Here is a 23,450-nt window from a genome sequence, read left to right as displayed (position 1 = left end):
TGGTTCATGAATGGTGATAGTGAATCCAGCATGTGTTCCAGGAACAATACCTGAGCTCCTTCTACAACCCCTCCCATTACACTCATAGTCCCTTTAAACATTAACCTCTTCCACACTGGATCACCATGGCCGGAACGTTGTACTGCACTACACGTCCATTCAATCAGGGATCCAATTTTTAAAAAATAAACATTTAATAATAATAACATGTCAATGCCATTATTTAATTATTACATTGTTGTACATATTTAATCAGCATATTATTATTCATATTGAATTATGTAAAAAATCACACACGTTTAATTTAACAAAATCAATAGATAAAAGCAGATGGCCAGATACAAAAGGTGGTAAATTGTATGGGTGTAGATGTAAAAAAGCACTAAAAGTAAAAAAATAAGTAAAAAAGAAATCCTCTTGACTGTAAAAACAATACTTTTTAGGCAATAGACACTTCATCCCTGTTCTACACACTCTGATATTATTGATTCAACGATACATTGTAATTATTGCTCTTTTGTTTCCACATTGACACATTTGTAACACAGAAGTAACTACAACCTAAGCAACATAAAACGATACAAAGAGTAAAAATAAAGTTCTCACTTACCTAGTGTCAATCACCAGTATAGTTAGCTGGCTGGATTCTTCAAAAAGATATAGGAGAGGTGGACAATTGATATTATTGATTTATTTTATATATATATTTTTTTATATTTTTGCAGGGCTTCCAGGAGAACAACATGCAGTTTTCTGATCCAGTCCCTCCTCCAGGTTAGTGTTAAAAAAAAAAAAAAAAAAAAAAGAAAAATACACAAAATAATCATGACCTAGTCACAGGGATTTCTTTATACATGGAAGTCTGAAAGCTCACAGCTCAACTTAAGATCCACTTAATAATTATTCCAACCAATCAGATCTAAATGCTAGAAGGAATGCAGATGAGGACAACAGGATAACCATGTAAGGTTTTTTTTTTTTTTTTTTAGTGTCTGAATGTGACACATTTTGCTAGTCTAAATAAGAGGTGTTTGGAGGGTTTTAAACCTCACATCCTTACTTGAATTTAGGAGCAGAATGTCTTTGTTGGGACACAAAGGAGATCTGATCAAGTTGCCTTTTATGGACTGAATTGTATTTTAGGCTCAGATGTTCTTTTTACAATTTTCTAACGAATAAACTGGGAGTTTTCTTTTATGAAACAAAATAAAAAAAAAAAATCACATGGGGAATAATGTCATTTGAAAAAAGAAATGCATGTGCTTATTTTAGCCACTATTATACTTGTTTTTTAATCGATTAAAGGTATAGCTAAATTGTCAGCTGTCATAGTTGTCATAAACTATGCTTCTGATTCCATCACTTCTTTAGAATTCGAATTTTCTGACTTGTTCAGATGTTTTAACAACACCCTGGAATTGATTTGGTGTGAACAATATAAGTCATACTAATCGATTTTAAATAATTTGTATTATGAACTTTATACTGTAGACTACTCATCTACCTCAAGACATGTCGCATGTTTTCTAAAATATTCATACATTGTAGCCACTGACACATAAGCAGGTATTTTACGATGTATTTTCTAAGGAAGACAACTCAGGTCTTCTTATGTCCCAAAAATAAAAAAACGAGTGTATTTCCCATGGCATTAAAAATGTTCCTGCATGCTGGAGAATTTCCATTTAAATAGCATGCTCTATACTGGTCATAAGAATTCATTTTTAGCAATATATCATTACTGTTTGTCTTTTTGTTTAAACACATCCACTCTGCAAGGTAATATATTTATAATGGTCCCCAACTCGTGTAACTTTGAGTTCACCAGATGGTGGGTCGGGTTCCAGTATATGACTACACACCTTAGTTGGGTGCCTTTGTCCCTTTACAATGCATGATTATCACATACAATACCAGAACTGGTGACATTAAAATAAAGGGCATGCCATATACCACCAGCTCATAACTGTAATAGTTATCCTGATTCCTGAATACAGTTTTAGTGAAATAGCACCTGCACTATATCTATAGGACAAAGAACAAGTCCCTTTAAAATATCCCACTGCTTTTAGCTTTAGCAAGGGTGTCCCAAAGCAATGATGATGACATCATAATGGAAACAAAGACTTGTATTATATAGTTAATTTCAGCAATTCTAATGACATGATCAAACGATGAAACCTTTTGTTGAAAGCAAACAAGATTATGCAAAATAGTCATTTGTTTGACATGCAAATCTTTTTCATTGTATACATAAAACTAACCATGGTCTTGTGTCTTAATCCTAGCATGTTATAGTGCATGTGCACCTATTGTGCCTGCAGCCCAATACCCGCAGACCACACCAATGCCCTGCTATGGAGTTCAGGAACCCAGCGCAAGCTTACTGGATCAGCTGACTCTGGACCATTACCATCAACCTAACACCATTGTGGACAACAGCTTCTGTGACTTCCAGAATGTCTTTCCAACTTTCTCAGAAGGATCCATCCAGCCATTTCCCATCTTTCATGAGAACATGGTAAAACTGTTTTTCTGTTATCTGTATTGGTGGTGGTGCAGATATGAACAGTCACTGAGTCTGCATGAGCATAGTCTATATGATCAAATTCCAATCTATGCACCAAGTATGGACTCTCTGATCTTGGTATAGGTAGTAGAATGGGTAAAAGACAGTGAATAAAATGCTACTATAGGGAAAGTCCTATCATTTCTATAAACAGCCTAGAACACAAGGCTTTACAATAAAAAAAAAGCAATGTGAATATGTAAGAGAGCTGTCTAAAAATGTATTCTATCTCTTATTATTGTCATTGCTGAGTAATCAATGATAGAAAGCCAAAGTTTTTAAGACTTCTATTTAGGTATCTGACATTAAAGCAAACTATTTTACAGAGTTAAAAGGACATAGCACTGTATCCAGAGCTTGCAGTAGAAGTAAACTCTCACAAAAGACTACAGAGTTTTGTAGAGAAATGTATGTAAAATAGGACAGCAATTTTTGTTTAGTAAAAAAAAACGTTTTTGCCCTAATCTTTCTTGTTTTCTCTATATGCTATACATGTCCTGACTTTGTATAGGAGTACACTCTCTACCAGTGGCTGAACAATACAGTTCTATTGGGGTGACTACAGCAGAATGAGCCAGCACACCCTGGGGATGATTTACCAAAACTGGGGAGTGCAAAGTCTGGTGCAGTTCACATTCTCCACCAGTGGCTGAACAATATAGTTCTACTAGGGTGGCTATAGCAGAATGAGCCAGCACACCCTGGGGGTGATTTACCAAAACTGGAGAGGTAAACTGGAGAGTGCAAAATCTGGTGCAGTTCACACTCTCCAGCAATGGCTGAACAATACAGTTCTACTGGGGTGACTACAGCAGAATGAGCCAGCACACCCTGGGGATGATTTACCAAAACTGGGGAGTGTAAAGTCTGGTGCAGTTCACATTCTCCACCAGTGGCTGAACAATATAGCTCTACTAGGGTGGCTATAGCAGAATGAGCCTGCACACCCTGGGAATGATTTACCAAAACTGGAGAGGTAAACAGGAGAGTGCAAAATCTGGTGCAGTTCACACTCTCCAGCAATGGCTGAACAATACAGTTCTACTGGGGTGTCTATAGCAGAATGAGCCAGCACACCCTGGGACTGATTTACCAAAACTGGGGAGTGCAAAATCTGGTGAAGTTCTGCATAGGAACCAATCAGCTTCCAGTTTTTTCTTGTTTTTTTTTTTTTTTTTTTTTTGTCAAAGCTTAACTGAACAAGCTGAAGTTAGAAGCTTATTGGCTACCATGCACAGCAGCACCAGATTTTGCCCTCTCCAGTTTCGCCCCTGTGTGTTGGTGCAACAACTTGTAGTTAAACTCATGAGTGAGACAGAAAAGGTGACAACGCAGCAGCTAAACTGCATAAGTGTTCACACCCTAGGAATGGAAGTGTCTATAGTTACACCTTCCTGGTATGATTTAACTAAAGCAGCTCAGGCAAAAAAAGTAATATACTTTAGGCATTAAAGGAACATGAGCAACAACATATTTGGCTTAAGTTTGAGTTTTGTTACACTATGATGGAGATTTAAAAAAAAAAACTGGTGCAAACAAAATCTGGTGCAGCTGTGTAAAGTAACCAATCAGCTTCCAGGTTTTATTGGCAACGCTTAACTGAACAAGCTGAAGCTAGCAGCTGATTGGTTACAAGGCACAACTGCACCAGATTCTTTTTGCACCAGTTTTAGTAAATCTCTGCCTACCCCTATATGTTACCTGCTGTATGTCTGGGATAGACTACATTGATTTCTCTACAAACTAATAAAATAACTATACCCTTCTGTATGCTGATACCAACCTCAGTCCTACTGGTTGCTCTGGATAACTTTGTTCTGTAAACTGTTAAAAATCCTCTCTTAAAAGAACTGGTTGATGCATAGGGAAATATAATTGCAGTGTAAATATAACACTTACCCGACCTCCATTATACTGACAGGCCATCATAAGTCCAATGTAAAACACATTTATTGGAGGTCTTGCCATCAGGGCTGGGACAAAGGGTGGGCTGGTGCCTTGGGCACAATGGTTTACTCTAGGGATGGGGGCATCTTTCTGTTACAAGGCTGACAGGAGTAGTGACAGCGGCAGTGATTTTAACAAGCGAGTGACTGCTGGGAATAGGATCCCCTAAGCTTACACATTGTAAGCAGTGGAAAAAGGGCACATTTTGGCATCTTTTCCCTAGCCACTGGATGACCTTGTCCCAGCAATGTTTGCCATGATTGAGTGTCCATAGATCATATAGGACTGTCAGGAGAGATTCAGGCCAACAGGTCTCCAAAGGTTTTTTTTTTTTATCTGAAAGATTTGAAAGGTTTATCTGAAACTTATGTTGACTTGACTTTTACAATGGGGTTTATTTACTATACACAAATACTGTGCATTTTTGCAAGTGCTGTTGCTCCAGAGCTTAGTAAACATGGTAAAGCTTCACTTTACAAAGAAAACCCAATTATAATATAAATATAAAAGAAGCATTTTTGATTGTATATGATTGGATGATGGAAGTTAGCAGAGCTTCCCCTCATTTACTAAGCTCTGGAGCAACTGCACTTGCAGAGATAACAGTCTATTTGCCTTCAGTAAAGCAATCCCATTGTGCATTTCATGTGCAGAATTGTGAGTACTCCCTCTAGTGGTTAGATTTGTACTAGCCAGTGCAGTCAACAACTGCTGAGAAAAAGCAAAATTCAGCACAAACATAATCAATATAGGCAGTGTATAGTGTCCCTTGGGGGAGATTTTCTAAAACCAGTGTACACAGAATCTGGTGCAGCTGACCAATGAGCTTCTAACTACAGCTTGTTCAATTAAGCTTTGACAATAAAACCTGGAAGCTTTTGGAAAAAAAAAACAAAACCTGGAAGCTGATTGGTTACTATGCACAGCTGCAAAGGATTCGGTGTGCACCAGTTTTAGTAAACCCCCCCCCCCCCCCCCCTTAGTCTTGGGTTATGATTTATGGACCTTCACTGACATATAGGGAGCAGTAAAGCTTTGTCACTGTGGCATAACCAAAACTGGATATCATTTACAAAGACTTAAATATTTTGAGTCAGAATACTCTTCGTTAGGATTTGTATTTAATATTTTAATATTTGCAAAGGCATCTATGCACTGATTATTTTCCTAATGTTAAGATAACATTGCTAATAATAGTAAATTAATATTATTATTTTCATTATTATTGTTTTATTATTATTATTATTATTATTATTATTATTATTATTATTATTATTATGATAATGATGAAGATTATTGTTATTATTATTATTATTGTTATTATTATTATTATTATTATTATTATTATTATTATGATAATGATGAAGATTATTGTTATTATTATTATTATTATTATTATTATTATTAATAATAATAATAATAATAATAATAATAAATATTATTAGATATTTATAGCTTTAGGATGACAACAATTGGAACAATCATTTTGATGAGTCTTTCAACCTTTGGAAAATGTAATCCACTCAAGTTTTCCTTTCTTTCTGCAAAATACAATTTTGGTATCACTTAATATATATATATATATATATATATATATATATATATATATATATATATATATATATATATATATATATATATATATATATATATATATATATATAATAAAATGAAATTAGCACCAAATGAGAAATGTAGGATAAAATAACTCCTCAGAACACAACCATCTACAAATGTTGCAAATATCAAGTCTTATTTTTGCCATGTAGGCCATATATGGTTGCCCAACATGCACTCACCCCAAATGTTGTTTCCATTGTTGTCTGTTCTGTGGATGCAGCAATCATGTTCTAGTCTCCAGGAGGAAATGGTAAACTATATTGCTTGCCGTAGATAAGCAATCTTTTATTGGGTGCATTTAAAAAACAAATATTTTGGAGTTCCTCAGTTAATCTAGTGTTTTGCATGATAACTAAAGTGATGTAATCCCTTTAACTCTTTTATTTGCAAGATTATGTATATAGAGTGATGTAAGCCAGTTGTAGTGGATGGAAATACTAGCAGTAAAACAATTTCAATAGCGTTGGCCTCTAAATGATTGGCATTTTCCATACTTCTGGAAGATTCATGCAGCCAAAGCAACGCTTTTTGTCATTTATGATCATGCCTATATTTGCTACTCTTTGAAGAAAAGCTTACTATATTCAAATGCTGCAATCTTTGTTGATTGATCAATATAACAATTGATAGAAATTGAGTTTAGGTCCGGCTTTAGTCAAGGTTCCCATTGTCCATTCTGCTACTTTTTAGTGCTACCCCATACATCCAGTATAACCAAAAGACAAATAAGATAGTTGGGCCAATAGGATAAGGTTTTCCTGTAGCAGGGAGGACTGTGTGACAATTCCTATGTATCTATTTTACCTTTAGGCCTCTTGCACACTGCAGCTTAAAAATGCTCAGTACAGCTTTTTTTTTCTGAGCTAAAATAGAGCCCATTCCTTCTTAATGTGCTTATGCACCAGTGTTAATTTTGGCAGCAAATTTCAATTTAGTTTTAGTCTTAGTCTTAGGACTAAAATGGCATTTGAGTTTTAGTTCCATTTTAGTCTTCTGCAAGTGTTTTAGTTTTAGTCGTATTTAGTCGACTAAAACTCCAGTACATTTTAGTCGACTAAAACTCATTTTAGTCATCTATAATGGAATGGGTGTAGTTCAATTGTAATTTGTAATGCATTATTTAAGCATTTCTCTACCATTTCCAAACTCATTATATACTACTGCTGGTCCTGGAGTGAAAAATCTAATATGTTATTATTTATGGTATTATGCTTTGAGCATGCACCAATTTTGGCAGCAAATTTTGATTTTGTTTTAGTTATAGTCTTTTGACTAAAATGTCATTTTAGTTTTAGTCGTATTTTAGTCATCTGAATTGTTTTAGTTTTAGTCGTATTTTAGGCGACTAAAAATGTGTTAATTTAGTCGACGAAAACGTTTTAGTCAGATTTAGTCGATGAAATTAACACTGCTATGCACACATCCGCATAAATGAGTGCCGCGTTTTCTTCAGTAAGAACAAAATAGAAAAATCTGCATTTTTGGTCAGTAATTTGCGCCTGATGCGTGCAAATACGCGCAAATACTTGCGAACGCGCTCAAATGACCCAAAATGCCAATTGAATATCAAGAACGCTAGAATAAATTTACGCGCAATTATGCGCATTTACGCGCATTTGCGCAAGCACATTAGCGTGAAAATGTGCGAAAATGCGCGCATTACAATTACGCCAGAAAACGTAGATGCTCTAACAGGAGTATCGTGTGTAAGCTGCCTTACAGTCTCTTTGTTCATTTCCCTAATATACAATAACTTTTTTTGGGGGGAGTGCAAGAGAAGGGGTGATTGTTGGGGGAAAAGAAAACCTATTATCCAGGAGCACAAATGGTCAAGTCAATGGTTTTCAATTGAAAAGGCAATTTAACCACTTAACGACCAGCCACGTTGATCTACTTTGGCTGACTTTGTGTGGTTATACCGGGATGATGCCTCTAGCTAGAGGCATCATCCCAGTGGCGGAGCCAGAGGGTTAGCTGGGGTGTCAATTGACACCCCAGAAAAAGTCCCTGCCACCCCTGTTGCCACCCCGATCCAGGCTGGCAGCGGAGGAATCACAGGCAGTGGTGGGATGGGATCAGCCGGTTCGCAGAACCGGCTGATCCCTCTAAGCTGGCGGCCAGGGTCAGGGAGCAGCAGAACAGTGCGTCCCGAAGCCGAGCCCGCCCATTCTGTGACAATAGCGAATGAAAATTCGCTATTGTCACATGGATCCTCCTCCGGCCAATCAGGGAGCGGGTCCTCCCGCTTCCTGATTGGCCGAATGGCAAATGCCGTGCCATTGGTCGAGGAGGCGCCGGCGGGAGGACTGAGAAGATGCAGGGAGCCGCGGACCGATGATAAGCTGCAGTGATGACCGTCCGTCCGTGAGGTAAGTAAGCCGGTCTCATGGGGGGGGGGACGACGCTGGCACTCTGCAATGATTGCGGGCAAATGCTGTGGCACTCTGCAATAATCATTGGGGGCATTGCTGTGGCACTCTGCAATAATCATTGGGGGCATTGCTGTGGCACTCTGCAATAATCATTGGGGGCATTGCTGTGGCACTCTGCAATAATCATTGGGGGCAAGGCTGTCTCACTCTGCAATAATCATTGGGGGCATTTCTGTGGCACTCTGCAATAATCATTGGGGGCATTGCTGTCTCACTCTGCAATAATCATTGGGGGCATTGCTGTCTCACTCTGCAATAATCATTGGGGGCAAGGCTGTGGCACTCTGCAATAATCATTGGGGGCATTTCTGTGGCACTCTGCAATAATCATTGGGGGCATTGCTGTGGCACTCTGCAATAATCATTGGGGCCATTGCTGTGGCACTCTGCAATAATCATTGGGGGCAAGGCTGTGGCACTCTGCAATAATCATTGGGGGCATTGCTGTGGCACTCTGCAATAATCATTGGGGGCATTGCTGTCTCACTCTGCAATAATCATTGGGGGCATTGCTGTGGCACTCTGCAATAATCATTGGGGGCATTGCTGTCTCACTCTGCAATAATCATTGGGGGCAAGGCTGTGGCACTCTGCAATAATCATTGGGGGCAAGGCTGTGGCACTCTGCAATAATCATTGGGGGCATTGCTGTGGCACTCTGCAATAATCATTGGGGGCATTGCTGTCTCACTCTGCAATAATCATTGGGGGCATTGCTGTCTCACTCTGCAATAATCATTGGGGGCAAGGCTGTGGCACTCTGCAATAATCATTGGGGGCAAGGCTGTGGCACTCTGCAATAATCATTGGGGGCAAGGCTGTGGCACTCTGCAATAATCATTGGGGGCATTGCTGTCTCACTCTGCAATAATCATTGGGGGCATTGCTGTCTCACTCTGCAATAATCATTGGGGGCATTGCTGTGGCACTCTGCAATAATCATTGGGGGCATTGCTGTGGCACTCTGCAATAATCATTGGGGGCATTGCTGTCTCACTCTGCAATAATCATTGGGGGCATTGCTGTGGCACTCTGCAATAATCATTGGGGGCATTGCTGTCTCACTCTGCAATAATCATTGGGGGCAAGGCTGTGACACTCTGCAATAATCATTGGGGGCATTGCTGTCTCACTCTGCAATAATCATTGGGGGCAAGGCTGTGGCACTCTGCAATAATCATTGGGGGCAAGGCTGTGGCACTCTGCAATAATCATTGGGGGCAAGGCTGTGGCACTCTGCAATAATCATTGGGGGCAAGGCTGTGGCACTCTGCAATAGTCATTGGGGGCATTGCTGTCTCACTCTGCAATAATCATTGGGGGCAAGGCTGTCTCACTCTGCAATAATCATTGGGGGCATTGCTGTCTCACTCTGCAATAATCATTGGGGGCAAGGCTGTGGCACTCTGCAATAATCATTGGGGGCATTTCTGTGGCACTCTGCAATAATCATTGGGGGCATTGCTGTGGCACTCTGCAATAATCATTGGGGGCATTGCTGTGGCACTCTGCAATAATCATTGGGGGCATTGCTGTGGCACTCTGCAATAATCATTGGGGGCATTGCTGTCTCACTCTGCAATAATCATTGGGGGCATTGCTGTGGCACTCTGCAATAATCATTGGGGGCAAACCTGTATCCTGTCTGTATCCTCTGATCACCACCACCTGTATCCTGTCTTTACTAGTAATGGCAGCGATCATTAGAGGGACTGCGACATTGCGGTGGACGAATCTGACACTAAATTACACTTTGTATATTGACCCCCCAAAATAATACCTAGCCACCCCTTTGCCACCCCTGTTTTAAAAGTCTAGCTCCGCCACTGCATCATCCCGGTACCGTTGTTTAGAGCTGACGGTTGGCTTTCCGTCGGTAATGACCGATGTGGCTCGGGAGCCGCTCGATCGTTACCCGGGGGGCGGGAGGGGACACCCCCCCTCCCGCCGCCTTCCGTGGCTTTGCTCGGGGCTCCCGTCCCACCGGGAGCCCCGAGCACCCAGCTGGCACGTCCGCCAGCTGGATGGAGTCCTGATGAATGCCGGAAACGGCATCGATCGGGTCTCCGATGACGTAACCCGGAGGTGGCGTCCATGACGTCACTTCCGGGTTACTGTGCTGCAAAAGGCGGCAGATTTGAAAAACGGCTGTATGCAAAAATGCCGTTTTCGGCGTTTTGCATACAGGGAAGTGTAGTGGAGGGGTCGAGGGTCTTTTAGACCCTCGATCCCTCCATAAAGTGTACCTATCACTACATATTGGTGTCACAAGGGATGTTTACATTGCTTGTGACAGCAATAAAAGTGATCAGATTTTTTTTTTTTTTTAAAAAAACCTGTAATAAAGTTAAAAAAAAAAGAAAAAATAAATAGGAAAAAAAAAAAAAAATTTAGCCGCCCCCATCACCGTTAGCTCGCGCACAAAAAAAAACGTATACGCAAGTCGAGCTGCGAATGAAATCGCTGTTCAAACCACACATGTGAGATATCGCCGCGATTGCCAGAGCGTGGGCAATAATTTAAAAAAAAGAGCCACACTCTAATTCTAAACTGGTAACCGTTAAATAAATTTAAAGCGTCGCAGATTGAGATCTCTATTGACCGTAGTTTGTCGCCATCCCACGGGGGGGGGGGGGCGCAATTTTAACCCGTAACATGTTGGGTATCTATTTACTCGGCGTGACATCATCTTTCACAATGTACAAAAAAAAAATGGGCTAACTTTACTGTTTAGTATTTTTTAAATGCAGTGAAATGTGATTTTTCAATTTTTTTTTTGCGCAAATACCGCGTGACAAAAAATTTAGCAATGACCGACATTTTATTCTCCAGAGTCTTTGCTAAAAAATATATACATAATGTTTGGGGGTTCTAAGTAGTTTTCTAGGAAAAAATACTGATTTTAACTTGCAAACAAAAAGTGTCCGAAATAGGGCTGGGGGTAAAGTGGTTAAAGGGAATATGATTAACTTTATGGTAATTAAGTATATTAAATATATATATATATATCTGTTTTTCTGTTGCAGACACCACAATCACCCTCGGAATCTTCAGATAGGTCAAACTCCTTTGAATACTCTCCAAGTTGTCAAGGTGTAGAGTATATTCCACAGAGCTACAGCTCCCCTTCTCTTCCTGACACCAGTAGCTGTGCATACGCTGGATTGGACCAACACGTCTACCAGCACCAGAACAATTCCAGCTTCTGTTACTGTACATTTTGCTGCTCCATGGACTTTCAAGGATTAACGAAAGAGCAGGATTCTTTTTCCTACACTAACATGGACTATATGGGATATTTGACATCTTCTGAGGACATCTTTACAAAGGACCTGAGCAGTTATGACATGTGTTACATTTAACAAGTATTCACATTTTCCTAAGATGAAACAGCTTCACAGTAGCCAGGCAATGCACTGATTAAAATATAAAGCCATATACTTAAAACAAAACAAAAAAAATATATATATATTTTTTGAGGACTTACGATAAGTAAGTGGCTGCCTAACCTTATATTTTGTCTTCTTTATGAAAACAGACATATAGATTCAAGAAAAACTGAATAAGTGATAAATGAATAAGTGAACATAAGATCCTATGTTCATTGTAGTATAGTAAACACATATAAAAAAAAAAATATATAATTGTTCTGAAACAATGCCAAAAGATAAAACCCAGCCACCAACTTTACCATTTTCACCATTATTGGTAATAGTTTTAAAATATATGTCAAAAAGCATCTTTGAGGACAGGTGTATATTGTTTTATCTCATTGTAGCAGCTTTCTCCAGCTGTAAGTATTTGATTTAATGATTTTATCTGCAGTAAACTGAAGAGGCATAAGGCAATTAATTAAAAGAATGAAGGCAGTGTATGATCGATAAAATATATACCGTACATTTAAAAATGATAATTATCTTTTTTAGTTTAACACTAACTTTGTGTAGAGGAGGGTTGCTCATTCCAAGCAAATTGTCCATTGGAATGATAATCTCTTCATTTATGAGGCTGTAATGATCTCAGGGGATGATAATTAGATGCTAATATTGCAGACTCAAGGAATTTGTGAGGATGAACATTTTGGCCAAGTGCCTTGACTGAGCAGAGATAAGCCATTGTCTGTGGAAGGTTATGGGAAACTTGCTCTGCAGGTATTGGAACACTATTGGCGCTTTTCCACTGCATAGAACTGTACCGGCTCGGCACGCTTTTGTGCTTTTCCACTGCGGTACCGCATGGTATAGGGTCGGAACGGTTCGGTACGGTACGGTATAGGTTTGCTTTTCCACTGCATGGAACCGAACGGTACGGTACGGTATGGCTCTGAAAAAACAGTACCTACTCGATTGTGGTGCCAACAGGTACCAAACTGGTACCATATCCCACAATCCTTTGCATGCAGTCACTACTAGCCACTGATTGGTCAGAGAATCACACCCACCCCGTTGTTATCCCACCCACTTAACTTTAGTACTACTTTAGTGGAAAAGCAAACCTATACCGTACCGTACCGAACTGTTCCGACACTATACCATTCGGTACCGCAGTGGAAAAGCAAACCGGGCCAAGCAGGGCCGAGTAGAGCCGAGCCGGTACTAGCCGGTACTTGCAGTGGAAAAGTGCCATATATGAACATGTTGGATGTGATATGCATTTTCAGAAATCTTCTCATTCATGTACATAACTGTTAGGATCACCTAGTTTCCCAGAAAACTGATAACCCTTATCATCCTAGAATGCTCTGTATGTTCGTGAGTGGGCAAGATAGACTTCTGTGAAGGTTGTGGCTTTCAGAAATGAGAGTGGATACATGGAAAATCACAACATACTATAGTCTAGGCCAGGTTTTCTCAACCAGGGTTCCTCATGAGTTTGCTAGGGGTTCCTTGAGCAATGGAAAATTTCTGCCTCTCCGATATGGTCCCATTGACACCATTGTTCCTTTTAGCTATCTGTAAGGAAGTAATTCTTCCCAATGATGCCAAGAGTAATGGCCGGAATACACGATAAGAAAATCGGCCAAAAATTTCCATTCAGCGAACGATCGGCCGATATTCTACTCGTTAATGCCCAGCCATCAATAAGCGATATCGATATTGTGAACGGAAAATACAGTTTGAAACAAGGAAAAATTCTGTCGTCTCGTTTGCGAATGAACGATATTCTATACATTGGTGTTAAGGTCGTTCATTTGAAATCTGTAGAACATCTTCACGCTGAACACTGTGTCGATGGTCGGCGGTCAACGGTCGGGCGATATTCGCCCCGTGTATGTTGGCAACGTTTTCGACCAATGAACACTTTTTCATAAGTCGTGGTCCAATGATCGGGCGATATTCTACTCGTGTATTCCGGCCATTAGGAGCAAGCTTCCCACTGACTTTCACACTAATGTGTCATGAGTTGTAGATTTTTAATTTTTAGCAGGGGTTCAGAAATTTATTACAAGGGTTCCTCTGTGTTGAAAAGGTTGAGAAAGGCTGGTCTAGGCCATCCACCTGAACAACTTGAATGATTAAACAAGTGGCTACTGGATCAAATGTATTATTAAGGATCAAACAAACCTAGGCAGCAACCCCCTTATAATTATAGGAGAAAAAACTGCTAAGGGAAAAAATATGAGAAGCTTACTTTAATACAAATTTCAGTATATACATTTTTTTAAACACCAGTATAGTCTAGCTCAGTATTATTTACTTGAATAATGAATATCTTCCAACACATAGAGCTAACCTGATTTCTGCATAAAGGTAAGCCTAGCTAGATTTGATCATGGGTTCTCTGTAATTCTCAAGGGAAGGTTTACTATTATTACAATCAATCACAGTGTTCATATGTATAATGACCACACAGATCTAGCCTACTGCTCTTTAACCACTTGCCGACCGCCGCAAGTACATATACTGCGGCGGTCAGCCCCTCACAGGCAAAGTGACGTATGGGTACGTAACTAGCCTGTGAGGCTCTGGGGAGCAAGCGCGCGCCGCCGGAGGCGCGCTCCCACTCCAGCGCGGTCACGGACCCCCCGCGCGTGTGACCGGCAGACCCGATGTCCGCCAGTCACTCGCGATCGTCGGGTGGAGAGAGCTCAAGCCACAGCCAATCACAGTTTGAATCACGCCCCTAGGGACACACACTACCCCTCCCTCTCAAAAAAAGTGAACCCCTTCACTACCAGTGTCATTTTACAGTAACAGTGCATATGTATAGCACTGATTACTGTAGAAATGTCACAGGTAACCCCAAAAGTGTCAAAAATGTCAGTCAAGGGTCCGATCTGTCCGCCCCAATGTCGCAGTCCCGCAAAAAAAAAATCGCAGATCACCGCCATTACGCGTTAAAAAAAAAAACAACAAAAATGACAAAAGTAAATGCGATAACTTTTGCGCAAACCAATCAAAATACGCTTTTTGCAATTTTTTTTTACCAAACATATGTAGCAAAAAACAAATTGGCCGAAAATGTTAAAAAATTTAGATTTTTAAATTTTTTTGGGGGAATTTCATATAAAAAAATTTGAAAAATATTGTTATTTTTGCAAAATTGACGCTCTTTTTTTGTTTATAGCGCATGATCAAAAAATCGCACAGGTAATCAAATACCACCAAAAGAAAGCTCTGATTGTGGAAAAAAAAGGACGTCAAATTAGTTTAGGTACAGCGTCGCACGACCGCGCAATTGTCCGTTAAAGTCACGCAGTGCCGAATCGCAAAATACCCCCTGGTCAGGAAGGGGGTAAAATCTTCGGGGCTTAAGTGGTTAAAAAAATGATAAAATATCCATCCACCTACCATTTTTTTAAGCCTACCTGAACCTAATATAAAAAGGAGTATCCCCAGGCTTGGCTTTCTTTATAGCACATTTGTAGTATTTTATGGACTAAATTTGTTTATTGATCATAAACACTGACAAATGCAGTAGTGGTTTTCTGAACTGTGTGGATTAAAAATTGTTATTAAAATACACATGGATTGCATTTCTAAATTGACTCAACTAAATGACGGTAAGAACATCTCCCAGTAGATATAGGTACATATACATATGCAAAACTGCATACTACATCAGTCAAATCGCTGCATAAATTATGGGTATAAAATAAAAAACCCGCAAGCTTTGTATGTTTACATTACTATACCACTGTAATTATTATAAAACAAACATGGCAACAAAATATATACCTACCTTATAGTAAAGCCATGAACTATATACTCCTTTCCCTTGGGAATAAATGTTTCTTAATGCCCATATTTGATATTTATAGCAGAAAATAGGCACTACATATATTTTTCTTTTAAATACGTTCAAAGAAATCTATTTTACACTCTCTGAACAGGTTCACACAGTGTATCTGTCAAAGCCAAAGCTTCTCAAACAAAATTCTTTAAATTCCAAGATTGTCACTACTTGAAAGAGTTTTTTTTTTTTTTTTTTTGATAGAAGGCCATTTCAAGGTGTGGATGTGGCTAAGTTATGAACAAGAATATATTGCTTTAAACAAGGGAAAGCTGTTTTATAGAACTTTGTAAATAAAAACCAATTAACACACTAAAAACTGAACTTCAGGCAGATATAAAACACCAAATATACACTTATGCTTTAATTAAAAATATATGCATCCAATTGTTTTAAATTCCTAAGGTTGTCTATGTAGCAGTCAGCCTGGGGGAGAGATGGCCAACATGAGGAGCTTATTAGTGTTGGCCATCTCTCCCCCAGGCTGACTGCTACATAGTGAGGGTGCCAGACCTGGCTATTCTGTCCGGAAGAATTAGGGTCTATTCACACTAGCGCGACAAGTCGCGGTCGGTCGCCTGCCATTGATTAGCACAGGACCCGTTCTAATAGGAGCGAAACAAGTCGCTCCGACTTAGAAAAAGGGTCCTGTACTACTTTGGGGCGACCTGGAGGCGACTTGCATTGACTTCAATTATATGAAGTCCGTGCATGTCGCGCCGAGGTCGCGGTGCACTTCACAGGTCACCCCAGCAAGTCGTGTCGCCCCTGTCTGAATGGGCTCTTAGCTGGATGACAAAATTGTCTTGAATACCAATTGCTTTTTTTAAGTATAATAGTGTTTAAATGCATATTTAAACTTTGTATTTATCTGTTTGCCTGGAGTTCAGCTGAAAACTGAACCAAATTATTAAAAAAATATATATTTTCCTTTTTCTGTTAAAATTGAGGACAGTAATTGATTGTTTTGCACCTACAAAAACTGCCTCTTTCTTCTTTTTTTTTACTATTTTTATACCCTTTGTTTTTTATATGTAATTTCCTGTCTCGGTTGTGATGGTCAAATTTTTATGTTGAACAATGAACAAAACTAAAAAAACTGCCATTTTGTAAGAAATAAATATATTTTTTAAAATAACCTTCCTTGTGATTTGTTTTCCTTACAACTGTGTTTTATTTGATAAGTGATTATAAGAGGTTATAATGTGGGTGAACTGGAAGGGTGGTATCCTGTCTACTGTAATTTTTCATGATTAGGCATTTTGTGCCTTTTATAGGTTTTGTGCCTCAGGTGACTATGGCATAATGTAGAGGTCTGTCTCTTTCAGTTTCTTGATAATAGGAGGTAGAAGGTCACAGTGGCTGCCACACCCCCTAGTTTGCATAATGATCTAATCATGGAAAGATTTATTTTTAAATAACTGATAATATGACTACAATTTTTGAACTACTTAAAGTTAAAAAAATGTTAATTATATTATCATATATTTAAAAATCAATTGTCCTATGTGTGTGGCTGTGCACTGTGCGGGGCGCTGCACTAAAAGGTTTCTATTAGTTTCGTCATATTTTTTACAAGCACGTGATTAGAGCCTGAGACTCTAATTGGCTTGTTTTATGTTGTCCTCGGGGCGCAGAGCACTGCGCCGTGAACCCTCCCACTTTGTGATTTTAGCGAATCAATATTTTCCATTGGTTTCCAGCTTCTCGTCCAGGCCAATCAGGACAGAAACCAGAAATAAGACCAGGTAAACACGAAAAATCGGCTGTGCTGGGTATCAAGGGAACCGTGACCGCTGGAGGGCTCAGATCATAGGGTGAGTGCAGACCTGGAGGAGCACCAGCCGTCACTGAGTTTCCAAAAGAAAAAGTTAATAATGCACATACAAAGAGAACAAACAAATATCTTAGTCCAGGGACGCTGATAAGGGGGTACGCTGATAAGGGGGTACCTCCGGTTCTTTTGTAGGGGGCCAGGGAGATTTAAAGACTAGTACACATGGACCGAATGTCGGACGGCATCGGACGGTTTTAATAGAAATTGGTTGACTAGTTGACTAGTTTAATTACTGCCTGCCTCCTTCAGCTGGTATGTGCTGGGGAGAGGGTAGACTGTAAGTGATAGATCAGCAGTAGGCTGGCAGCCATCAGCAGAGACAAAGCACGCTGAGAGTCCATCCAGGCTGCAGAGACTTATTTTTTAATAAAAGGTACAGTAAGACACACAAAGTGAAAACATTACCCATGCCATGCCCATGGTGATGAATGATACAACAAATATGTGAATGTGATCATCATCATTATCACCATGATAATTACACAGTTCAGGCACATGAAGGGGGGGGGGGGTGAAATTATAAAAATCATGTGGCTCATTTGTGCATTTTTACTGCCCCAACTTCGCCCTCTTATACTGCAAAGGTAGCAGAGGGGGTATAATATATGCTCCAAAACGATATGGTGATGCCACCTTTCTCCTGCGCTTAGAATCCAAGCTCCCTGACCACACTTCCCACGGGACTCACATATGGCGTCTCGGATGGCTAGAGTCTTGCTGCCCTAAAGGACTGGGGTAGTCCAACAGTACTACAAACATAAGAAAACAAAGAAGGGCGCACCGACCTAGCGCATTATCCTCAATAGTATGGTTAGAGTGGCTCTGAGGAAGAGGCTAGGCCTCGAAACGCGTCAGCCGTGATCTCAACAGGACTATGGACATGGACTATTCCTGACACTCAAGCGATTGAGTCTGATATGATCTATTTTAACTTCTGTTTGTGAGTAGCCATTTTTATGATTTATTAATAAAGCCATACTATTGAGGATAATGCGCTAGGCCGGTGCACCCTTCTTTGTTTTTTTGGGGGATAATATATGCTTTGACCATGATGCTTTTTGCGCAGCAAAAATTAACCCCGCTGTCGTGTTCAGCGACCGCCCTCTACTGTTCCTGCACTGTCCCATTCCATCAGGAAGCCCAAAACCTCTGTAAGCATTTGTGTTTGCAAAACACAGAGGAGAAGGAGGAACATCCATTTCTTCCTCTCCTCTGTGATGAATGAAGATGGAATCTATAAGAATTTTGTCACTTTCCTGGGTACCACAAGGAAAGCCGCTGATCAAACCAATCTGTGTTTGATCACTTGCCTTGGAGAGCAGAGAAAGGATCAGGGGTCTATTAGAACCCTGATCTCTCCATAAAGAGTATCCATCACTGCCAAAGCTATCACAAGGGACGTTGTTCATGTCTTGTGATAACAAATTTAATGGAAAAAAAAATATAAAAGAAAGTGGGAAAAAGCAATAATTCCAGTGCCAGAGCTCACATTTATTTCTAAACTGGTAACCTATAAAGGCTAACCTTTAACCAGTAAAAAAGTTGTCTATGAATAATTTTAGTTACCGTAGTTTGTTGCCATTTCACATGTGTGTACAATTTTAAATGTTGACATGTTTGGGATCTATTTTACCTGACACAACATCATCTTTTTATATTTTACCAAACAACTGGGCAATTATATTGTGTTTCTGTGCACTAAAGTTAATTTAGGTGTATTTTTTTGTACAAATGTGCATTTTAAACAAAGCCGCAGAAATATTGTTTGACAATTTATTCTCCAGGGTCCCTTCCATGGGTGGGGGGCAAGGGGCCCGTGAGGTAGGCTGTACAAGGCCCCATGATGTCTAACAGGGGCCCTGTTTCCCACCAGTTCCCACCAGCATATTACACCCTAAATATGGGTGTAATATGAAACACGCTTCAAAAGGTGAACATATCCTTTTCAATATTTTGTTATTAATAGGATTAGTATATCAATACTGATCCTTGTGAATTACACATGCATCCATTAAGTGTTATTAAACCCTCCTCCTTCAACAAGAAATATTGTAACATACCTGATCTACTATACTGTTTCCAGTTCCATTTTTCTTTGCAGCCTGACATCTCTTCAAAAGCAGCATTAAAGGAGAAGTAAGGGGTTTGTAAAAAAACAAACACACAAACTTACCTCTATGCTGCAGCCTCTGTGTGAGGCTACAGCTGTCCCATGTCAGCTCTCAGCCCGAGAACTGAGCAATCACATGACTGCTAATCACTCAGTTCTTGGTCTGCTCTTCCAGTGGCAGAGCCAGCTATCAGTGAGGCAGCTGGGTGAATCCTGACAATATTTTTGGGACCCTTACAGAGCCTGGACCCGCTCGGTTACATCAGCTGATAGTAGTTAATAGCCTGCTGCCAGTAAACTCTGGGCCCTACTTATCTTTTAAACATTTAATTCTCTATTTCCCTTTACAGGGAGGCTTACCATAAAAGGAACCCTGATGCCCCAGCTTAGCCAAACTTGCATGAACATTTTCAGCCATTACTACATTCCTGCATGCCAGTGTGTCATGCAGTCAGGATCCAAATCTGAACCACAACCTTTGTGATGTCTGGCTGTTGCTCTTCTTGCTAAGCCACTTGAGATGCTGAACAGCTCCCTATCTTAAAGCGGAATTTTGGCCTCAAATACCTTTTTTAACTAAAAATACCCCTATAATACTAATCCATCGCCCTTCGCTAATCTCATACTCAAAATCTTACTTTTAAAAACGTCTGAGCGCGGCCATCTTGGATGTGGGCATCTGAAGCCCCAGTTTAATCTGATTCCAGGGAGTGTTCTGGGAGTTTTTCCTGATTCCGGGGAGTGTTCTGGGATTTCTTCCTGATTCCAGCCTCCTGCGAGTGATGACAAACAGCCCCCAGGATGCAATGCAAAGGCAGAAGTGATGTCGGTGGCTGCGGCCACAGGGGGGGGGAGAAGGAGGAAGTACAATCAAAAATGCCCTGAAAATAAGGTAAGGCACCCCCCAAAAAAATAAAAATGCCCAATTGTTGATCAGCATAGCAAGCACTCCAGGAATCTCTAAAGTTGCAAAATAGGCCGGAAATCCACTTTAACTTGTCTCTTGTTTCTGGTGAACCTTGAAGTCCTGGGAGTGATGACAGACAGCTCCCAGGATGCAATGCAAAGGCGGAAGTGATGTAGGTGGCCATGGCCACAGAGGGGGGAGAAGGAGGAAGTACAATCAAAAATGCCCTGAAAAGTACAATCAAAAATGCCATGAAAATAAGGTAAGGGACCCCCAAAAAAAAATTGAAAACGCCCAATTGTTGATCAGCATAGCGAGCACTCCAGGAATCACTAAAGTTGCAAAATAGGCCAGAACTCCGCTTTAACTTGTCTCTTGTTTCTGGTGAACCTTGAACTCATTGCTCCTTCCATGAACTTCCTGATTTATGTCTCTGTACTTTCTGTTTGTTAGATTATTGTAGTCCTTCCAGCCGATATCTTGTTCCTTTGTATACCTGCAGCTGTCCTTATCTCCACTCCCGCTCGTTACCAACCTTTGGATTATTCCTCCACTGTGCTTCCACTTGATCCCAACCTGCACCGATTTGTCATCAACCTTTGGCTTGTGTGTACTAACTACACTCATACTTGATCCCTACCTGCAAAATCTGCTACTGAACACCGGCTTGCTAAACCCTTGGTGGGGCACTCTTGAGTAACCTGGTACTAACACACAGCATAACTCCTCTCCACCATCAGGAGCTGCGGTGAATACCGGTTGGTGCTTAGACCCTGTACCTCGGATGAGCCCCCGTCATCTGCCTGGGTGACCTGCTTGTGTACTTATTCAGCTGGTTGGTAGGAGCCTCTCTCCTGCTATTATAATGCTGCCAGTAGTCTCTGAGCCTGACCGTGACACATGCATTAACAGAAATGTAAAAACGTAAGTAATCTGGGGGTCCAGCATGCCTACACCAATGCTACCTGTCCACTCCTGAAGGGTTCCAGCCTGCCCGCACCATGGCAACCTGTCGCCACCGTCGCTCACCCACTGTAAAGTTCTGTTTTAAGTAATGGCACCTGGTCCGGGATACACCCCAGTCTGTAAAAAGACCACTGAGACAATTCCAGTGCTCTCAAATCATGAAAATGTGTTCCTTGTAAAAAATACTGCCCAGACTTTCCTGGACTGCTAGCTCTACCTCTTCCTGTTTGTATTGTACTGGGCAGGGCGTCACAGGAGACTAATATGCTGTCACATTCAGGTACTAACACTAGGTCTACTCTATTTAATTCACATAGTGCTTTTATAACATGGATTAAATGTTTTTTTTTTTTTATGTTTTTGGTTCAGTTTTAATGAAATTAAAGATGGGCACAAAGTGTACCAACTGCCATTTAATGTTAATAATAACTAGGTGTAAAGAAAGGTCAATCTTCTTAAGTTCCTCAAAGAATTTTCTGCAAGAAACAGAATGCCAGTCTGTAGTTAGCTCTCAATTGATTTTATAAAGAAAACATCAGCTTTGCATAACACAGGATACCAGTAATACAAAAAAGGAAAAATTAAATAATGTCTGTTTTGGAAAAGATTATAAAATGCTGTAGTTGTCTTGTTAATTCATTTCAATAGGCATTACCAAAGCTATCATTTTACATTTATTTACTGTTGTAGTATCAACTTTGTCCTTTCCAATTCTTTCAAGGACCACAAGAACTTTGTACAAACTGTTCAAGCAGGTCTGGGTGTATCGGTGTCAATATTTGGGACTGTGCAAATAAGTACAGCTCTTGGGATCCTTATATAAAATATTAGCAAATGGCTCATAAAAAATACACCTGCAGGACTGTAGCAGATGTATGCCCTGGCATTTCCTTAAACAGGATGTATAAATATTAGCCACTCTCCCAAATTGGCAAATAACAATTAATAGATCACTTATCACTTCTGTGATTGTAATGGTCAACAGAGTCCAAACAGTTTATATTGTCCTTAGTGTATTGATCCTTCTGCACCTTATGCTGATCTGGAGAGATCAAGCTGAAGCAGCAGAAGACAAACAAGGGGCAGAAAAGGGTAAATAAATGAGCTGGATTTATTGAAGCAAGAACAAAAACACATCAAAGTAGTCAGTCTCCATTCTAGATGGCATCCACAGAGAAACATTATTACAACAGCCAGGTAGGTACATCCAGCACAGGAAGATACTGTATCTGTTGAGCCATAGTTGCAGGCATGTTGGACCCCTTTCAGAAGCTGACAGGTAGCCATGGTGCGGGCATGCTTGACTCCCTTCAGGAGCTGACAGGTAGCATTGGTGTGGGCATGCTGGACCCCTTTCAGAAGCTGACAGGTAGCCATGGTTCGGGCATGCTTGACTCCCTTCAGGAGCTGACAGGTAGCATTGGTGTGGGCATGCTGGACCTCCTTCAGAAGCTGACAGGTAGCCATGGTGCGGGCATGCTTGACTCCCTTCAGGAGCTGCCAGGTAGCCATGGTGAGGGCATGCTGGATCCCCTTCAGGAGCTGACAGGTAGCATTGGTGTGGGCATGCTGGACCCCCTTCAGGATCTGACAGGTAGCGATGGTGCATGCATGCTGGACCCCCTTCATGAGCTGACAGGTAGCCATGGTGCGGACATACTGGACCCCCTTCAGGAGCTGACAGGTAGCCATTGTGTGGGCATACTGGACCCCCTTCAGGAGCTGACAGGTAACCATGGTGTAGGCATGCTTGACTCCCTTCAGGAGATGACAGGTAGCCATTGTGAGGGCATGCTGGACCCCTTCAGGAACTGACAGGTAGCCATGAT

At 40.6% G+C, this 23,450-nt stretch overlaps 1 protein-coding gene across 1 annotated transcript; it reads left to right on the top strand.

The window, feature by feature from the left end:
* Window positions 1–743: 743 nt before the first annotated feature.
* On the top strand, window positions 744–11,962 carry POU2AF3 (POU class 2 homeobox associating factor 3; the record flags this gene model as incomplete). The annotated part of the gene is made up of 3 exons (XM_082274427.1): window positions 744–774; window positions 2,289–2,521; window positions 11,595–11,962. 3 exons carry the CDS (start codon window positions 744–746, stop codon window positions 11,928–11,930), a joined length of 600 nt encoding a protein of 199 aa, XP_082130553.1. The 3' UTR covers window positions 11,931–11,962.
* Between the last annotated feature and the right edge of the window lie 11,488 nt (window positions 11,963–23,450).

This window comes from Pelophylax lessonae, assembly GCF_965119305.1.
Source record: "Pelophylax lessonae genome assembly, chromosome: 12".
Taxonomy (NCBI): Eukaryota; Metazoa; Chordata; class Amphibia; order Anura; family Ranidae; genus Pelophylax; species Pelophylax lessonae.
The sequence above is the reverse complement of the archived record's forward strand: the minus strand, read 5'-3'. Positions and strand labels throughout refer to the sequence as shown.